Raw genomic sequence first — 7,166 nt, 5'->3', positions numbered from 1 at the left:
CTATCTATCTATCTATCTATCTATCTATCTATCTATCTATCTATCTATCTATCTACCTATCTCTTTCTCTCTGTCTATCTATTTTTCTGTCTTGTTAAATTGTTGCTGTTGATGCTGTTGTTAATTTGTACTTTATAAAACAGCTCAATAATTCCCTTTTTCTTCATCTGTTCATGTTACAGAAAGCTTTGATCAGAGCATTGGGTTATCCTGCTAACCATATTTCGGTCAAAGTCAAGAGGCTGGGTGAGTTTCTTTTGATATTTTGGTGCAAATAAACGGGAAGAGCTTAGTTTGTAGTAAGAAATAAGTATAAACGAGTCTGTCACATGTAAATTTGAGTAATAAAAGTAAGAACAAACTGCCAGTTGTGGAATGGTTAAAAGCAGAAATATAACTGCAGAACAGAGATGCGGAAAGAAATGAGGTGATCTGCAGTTCTTACTTTTAAGAAAATATGTTTGGGTACAGTGTAGTTTCATTCTTAAAGAGTTATTTTTTAAAACCAAATTAATGTTCTTCCATTTCATGCTGTATTCCTTTCAAATATATTCAGTTGTTGTCTTTCTTCCTCTATATAATTTAAATACAAAGATAAGACCCCACATTTTCCCTCCCACACAACAGGTGGCGGGTTTGGAGGCAAGGAGACCAGGAACGTCAGTGTGCTGTTACCGACTGCCGTGGCTGCCGTGAAGTAAGCCACTGTGCCTCTGGTGAAAGCTGTCTCTTATGGATAATATTGATTGACAAAAGGAAATATATGAAGGAGTATCAATGTCTGCTTTCATCCAAATGAATGATCATATGAATTTATAAATGAATGTTGCTGTATTGAAATGGCGTAGTGTCGTAAGAAGATAAGATGGCCATGAGGAGGAGAAGGAAGAAGAGGAGGGAGAGCCGGGGATGGCAGAAAGAGGAGGAGGAAGAGGGGGGAGGAGGATGTGATAGCGGTGGCGATGGGGGAACAAAAGGGGAAGGGAAAAGAGCATGAGAAGGAGAAAGTGAGAATGTTACTGAAGACCATCACGATCACTTTGTCAAAAGGGATTGTCTGCTGTCTTGTCTTAGGGCACATACCCTAACAAGCGCCAATAATCTCACTGTCTTCCTTACTTTGGTTCCAGAACCAATCATCCTGTGCGTTGCATTCTGGACCGAGATGAAGACATGTGCTTGACAGGCACCAGGCACCCGGCCTATATCACATACACGGTAAGAGCAGCTAATACTGAGAGAACACTGCCAATCGAATTCAATTTTATGGCGTCGGGGCCTACCAGATTTTCTATCACGGCTTGAGCAAAAGCTATCATTCTGGCATAACTCAACCGAATTTGACTGAAATCGACTGTGACCTTTAAAATCTAACTGCAATATGAATTTAAACGGTAAAAAGTTTTTTTTAATGACAGATCAAGCCTGTTTTCAAGTTGCGAGTCAAATGGGTTGCATTGTATCAAAAGTGTAGCCTTTGTCCCTTCTTGGAGGACAAAATCAGGCTGGCTCTGAGTGAGTTCTGCTAAAATTCGTACGACTATGTTATACAACGACTATGTCATCACACGCTTGTTTATATTTACTAACAAACATTTGTTGTAGAGACATTGCGTTTTTCATCCTGTTCAAATACTTCTTCGTCAGGAAAACTTTTTTTAAAATGTTGTTCAAATAAGTAGTTTGGTTAAACAAAGAACCGATCCATAAACTGGAATTGTATACACAAGTAACATTTGAACATATAAAACTTACGCATCACGCAACTGCCAGCAAATGTTTTACGGCCCCATCGACTTAATCGGCAGGTCATATAGAAAGTGGGATGTTTCAATCCTGCTAGTTAACTGTCAGGGTCAACTTTTGAAAGAGCAAAACAGCACCCCAGAAAAAAGACGAACAACTTCACTTGATGCAAATTAAATTGTTTGACGTTTCTTTTTCATGATATTGACCGAATATCAGGGCATTATGTTTCCTTTCTTTTACCACCAACGCTTCCAGATCGGCTTCAACCGTAGCGGCAAGATTCTGGCTTTAGACGCTGACCTGTACCTCAACATGGGCCACACGCTAGACTTGAGCTATGCTGTGAGTCACCAGAAGCACATCCAGACATTCTCTCTCTCTCTCTCTCTCTCTCTCTCTCTCTCTCTCTCTCTCTCTCTCTCTCTCTCTCTAGTAAATTTACCCTGCCTTTTCACGGTCTGTCCATCATGCCTTGTACGCTACGTGTTGTTAACTTTGCTCAACTCTCACTAACTACTCAATGTAGCTATCACAATGTGTGTATTGTTGTTCTGAATGTTAATGTTATTACTTTGTTATCCCCATTATTTATCAATGTTATAATGGTTATTATTATCATTATGATTATAAAATTGGCAGGAAAATCAGAAATGCATTTTTCCATTCACAATTCCCCAATTGTTTCTTCTCCTTTAAGCTTAAGCTCTATATTATTTTACCTACGGTTTGACAAGGGAGTTTGGTTGGGTTTTTTATTATTAAGAAAAGTCTCTTGGATAATTGACAAGTTTAGTGAACCTTAAAAGACACTTTTGTATTGGCCTATTCAAAATATGCCCACCCCCAGGGAGCCTAATAAGCTCCATTTGGATTTGATGATGCCCTTACTATTTTCCTGAATTTATTCGAGTTTTATTCGTCACCGTTTTGATTGATTGCTTCACTCAAAGAGACGATTTTATAATTAGCGTTCAATGCATTTATCTTACATTTTTTTTTATTGTGTGTAAACAAACAATCAGACAAAAACATGATGACTTAATTCTTACCAGGTTCTGGAAACAGCCTTGCTGGAAATTGACAGCGCGTACAACATTGAGCATTTCCGGGTCAGGGGTCATTTGTGCCAGACGAACTTGACCTCCTGCACGGCCTTCCGGGGCTTCGGTGGTCCTCAGGCCATTATCATGGCGGAGAACTGGGTTGGTCACGTGGCCGATTATTTGGACATGTCTCCAGAGAAGGTGTGTGGAAGTGTCAACAAACAATGTGTTTCTCTTTTTGTTCGTTTGTTTGTTTGCCTGTCTGATGTTTGTTTGTTGTTGTCCTTGGTGTTGCTGTTGTTATTGTTGTTACGGGGCTGAATTGGGAGAGGGGGTTGTTGCAGAAGATATCCATGTATTATATATTTTTTATTCACCAGTCATGCCTACTTTTTCTGTAATTATAACTAGGTACCAGCGTCTGTGTTGCACTGGTTATGCTCGTATTTGTTGCAAACAGAAGATGTACGTTTGATTTCCGTGAGGGTAAACTGTTCTGTGGAGTATGATTTCTGAAAGCACTCGTATGTATCCCATTCATCTGGGGTCAGCCTTGACACATAGATTCGAAGGTCCGCCCACTAGATACTCCAAATTGTGTTGACAGGGGTGTAAAATATTTTCTATTGTTGTTTTCATTACAACCATATTCCTAGGTGCGAGAAGTCAACTTCTACAAGGAAGGCGACAAAATCCCTTGTGGTCAGGTACTAAAACTGTGCAATATTCAGCGTTGTTGGGAAGAGTGCATTAGGAACAGTGACTTCTGCCAAAGGAAGGAGCAGATAGAGGCATACAACAAGTAAGTACTGTTTGGGATAAGCCCCTATTCGATTCAACTTCTATGACATATTGTTGGTCTTAGTGTTAATTAAGGTTATTTTATTTTTTGGTACGCTTTTAGTCACTTTCATTGGGTCTGCTTGATCCTAAAAGTAAAGAAAGAAAGGGGAAACATATCTATTGTTACCTTTATGTTCCATGGGCTTTTAATTATTAGAATGAATTAAGTAGGACATAAACGGAGTCCAACCAATGTCCTCACGGTGAAAACTTAGGATCTGATTTTTTTTTTTTAAGCATTATATTAATTTGTAACATTAACTTAATCAACTAAAGGGCGAGCAATGGCTTGAAAGGGACTTCTTAACAGTAGGCGTACAGCTATCCAAATTTAAAGCTGAAATTGCGAGAATGCATCCCATGCTCACAGCATTGTACAAACAATCTTGTATGTAACGAAAAGCCAATGGAATTCGAAAAAGAGAACAATAGAAAAATATGGGAAGATAACATACGAAAATAGTCTGGAAACAGTCCATGGAAATAGTAACTGCCGCTGAAAATAAAGATATTTGGGGGGAAGATGGCAGACAGGTCTTCACGTGTTCCCAAACGACACCAGAACGGGCATTCAAGGGCGGGTAAAAGAGCCAACCTCGACTAGAGTAAAACAGAAAATGGACCAAGACGTTAGGGTAAGAGAGATGTAGGTCCTAAGTGTGCCGAGTAGGCATGCAAGTTTCAGATACATTTCACGCTTTGAAGTTTTATGTGTTTTTAATTTTAGATAAGTTGTAAAATATATATAATATAGGTCATTCTCGGATTATGAATGGTGTGAATATCATAAGCTGCTTTTAAATGTGAAAAAAACCAAAAGAACTTATCGTTGATTTTAGAATAAAGAAACTGTCCCTGCAGCCACTCAAAATGAAATGTGAAAACATCGAGCAAGTGTCAGACTATAAGTATTTGGGTGTTACAATAGACAACAAACTCAACTGGCGTGTCCACACTTCTCTCCGGCATAAAAAAGTGAACAAAAGACTATTTTTTCTTAGAAAGCTAAAGTATTTTAAAGTTGATAAAACATTGATGTCCATGTTCTACCATTCAACCATAGAAAGTATTATCAATTTTTGTATAACAGCATGGGCCGGGAACACAAGACAACAAGATAAAGAAAAATTAAATCGACTAATACGGAAAGCATGTAAAATTTCAAAATCTTCATTCCCCTACTTGGATGAATTGTACATAACAGCTTGCACTAAGAAAATTAATTCCATCTTTTTAGACAACAAACATCCCTTGTTCCCTCAAATAAAAACATCAGTCAGAAGTAAAAGACCCATGCTTCTGATCTGTAACAAAGAAAGATACAGAAGGTCATTTTTACCATCATCTATCAAAATGCTTCCATCTTAACCATCTATCTTGTTTAGTGTACTTACGACCTTAGAGCATGCATCAAAATAACATTGAGTGTGTATCTAGCTTACGATTATTATTGTTTATATTGCTGCTCATTTATATTATGTATCATGTGATTGTAAGCCTACTTGTGTGTGCATGTGCGTGCACGTGTGTACGTGTGTGTGTGTGTATGTGTGTGTGTGTGTGTGTGTGTGTGTGTGTGTGTGTGTGTGCGTGTGTGTGTGTGTGTGTGTGTACTCGTGGTGGAACACCAAACCAATGTGCCAGGATCTGGACAATAAAGATGTATCTTATCTTATCTTATATATATATTTATATGTATATATAAACATAATTTTTTATATATATATATATATATATATATATATATATATATATATAATTATGTTTATATATACATATATATTATGTATATATGTATATGTATACGTGTCTTTTAATATTTCAGAGACAACAGATGGAAAAAAAGGGGGATTGCTCTGACACCTCTGAAGTATGGTCTGGCGTTTCTTCTGCAGAGTATGAACCAGGTATAAACATCTAGTTGCTCTGAAATGTTGTCTCGGTATGATGTGTTCTACTTAATTGCATGAGCATAATATAGGTTTGTATATTTATTTGAGGGGGGTGGATTTGTATATTTGTTTGTTTGTTTTATTTTATTTTCCTTGTTAGTTTGTTTCGTGTTTCTTTTTTATTGTTTTCTGTTTGTTTTCTTTACTGCTTCTGTGGTTTGTTGTTTGATTTGTTGAAGTTACTAGAGGGTATTGGGTGTACATTTGTCGGAAAAGGGGCTGGGGATAGTCTTTCACTTTTTTAAATACCTCATTATCATCATCATAAAACGCCTAATCCAAAGCATGATTCTCGGATTATTTCTTTGCTCGAATGCTCTAGAAAACTATGTCATCCTGTTTATTCCTCGTCGCCAATCTGGTCTGGCGTTTCAAGAAAGTCGCTCTGGGTCCAGCCCTGCCCGTCTGCCTTCTATTTGTTCAATGATAGCAAGATTTCAAGGCTTTTATGTCGATTCAAGTGTCCCAAATAATGTATTTGTCTCTTTTTGGTTGTTCTTATAAGTTAGAGGTCAACGTGGGTCTCATTCAGTGCTTCCTCGTTTGACTTATTTCCTTCCATTAAAATTCTCAAAAGTGTTTTAGGGAAACCACATTTCTGTTGATTGTATTTTACTTCCACTCTCTTTGGTGATTGTCCATCTTTCTCTGCCGTACAGAAAGGTTGACCATACTTTCCTTTTTAGAACCCTCCCTTTGGTAGTCGTTGCTGTGTTTCTATTATTCATGATTGGACTCGTTTTATTGAAGCTCTCTTTATTAATTTCAAATTTCCAGCTGTTGCTGGATCGATACCAACATCAATTTCATATCTCAATTTTATTTCTGTGGGACATAAACTTGGTATCGTATATACTGATATATCCGAGGTATTTAGGCTGTTGAACTTGTTTGATCTTTTCAACTTTGCCTTTGAAATTGCAAATAGGGTTTACTGTTTTCACTACATCCATCACCCCCCCCCCCACACACACACACACACACACACACACACACACACACACACACGTACACACACACACACTCACCCCCTTTTTCTTCTCATGTCCTCCAACTGTAATCCCTCTCCAGTGTGTCGGGTAACTTCACTGTACAGAAGAAGGTTGTAATAATAGCTGCCACTTCGGACCATACTGACGCAAACTGACAAGTGCTATTAAACATAATAAAATAAACTTTGTTTCTATATTATCGTTGTACTAGGGTGGTTCGCTCATCAACATCTACACAGATGGCACAGTCCTCCTGACTCATGGAGGGATCGAAATGGGTCAGGGACTACACACCAAGTTGATACAGGTAACCTAAGCAGTTACATTAATTGTATTCTTTGTATTTGTAAATTAATATAAGACTGTATGCATGTACCAGTATGTCCATTTATTTAGCTTTAAATTGGTACACTGCATCAATGGGTACTGATGAACACATTTTCAAGTTTCTTTTGGACGCCACTGTATGTAATTTTGATTGTTTTTGCAGGTGTATGTGTGTGTGTATGTGCGTGTGTGTGTGTGTGTGTGGTGTATGTGTGTGTGTGTGTGTGTGTGTGTGTGTGTGTGTGTGTGTGTGTGTGTGT

At 37.9% G+C, this 7,166-nt stretch overlaps 1 protein-coding gene across 1 annotated transcript in view; it reads left to right on the top strand.

The window, feature by feature from the left end:
- Positions 1–7,166, top strand: part of LOC101862644 (xanthine dehydrogenase/oxidase) — a 54,942-nt gene that overhangs the window by 29,097 nt on the left and 18,679 nt on the right. The window contains exons 16-23 of the mRNA XM_035969304.1: positions 183–246; positions 628–697; positions 1,131–1,218; positions 2,005–2,091; positions 2,802–2,993; positions 3,449–3,594; positions 5,461–5,542; positions 6,791–6,886. Coding sequence (XP_035825197.1) covers positions 183–246; positions 628–697; positions 1,131–1,218; positions 2,005–2,091; positions 2,802–2,993; positions 3,449–3,594; positions 5,461–5,542; positions 6,791–6,886 — 825 coding nt within the window. The remainder of the gene's footprint in view (positions 1–182; positions 247–627; positions 698–1,130; positions 1,219–2,004; positions 2,092–2,801; positions 2,994–3,448; positions 3,595–5,460; positions 5,543–6,790; positions 6,887–7,166) is intronic.

This window comes from Aplysia californica, unplaced genomic scaffold (assembly GCF_000002075.1).
Source record: "Aplysia californica isolate F4 #8 unplaced genomic scaffold, AplCal3.0 scaffold00136, whole genome shotgun sequence".
Lineage (NCBI taxonomy): Eukaryota > Metazoa > Mollusca > Gastropoda > Aplysiida > Aplysiidae > Aplysia > Aplysia californica.
The sequence above is the reverse complement of the archived record's forward strand: the minus strand, read 5'-3'. Positions and strand labels throughout refer to the sequence as shown.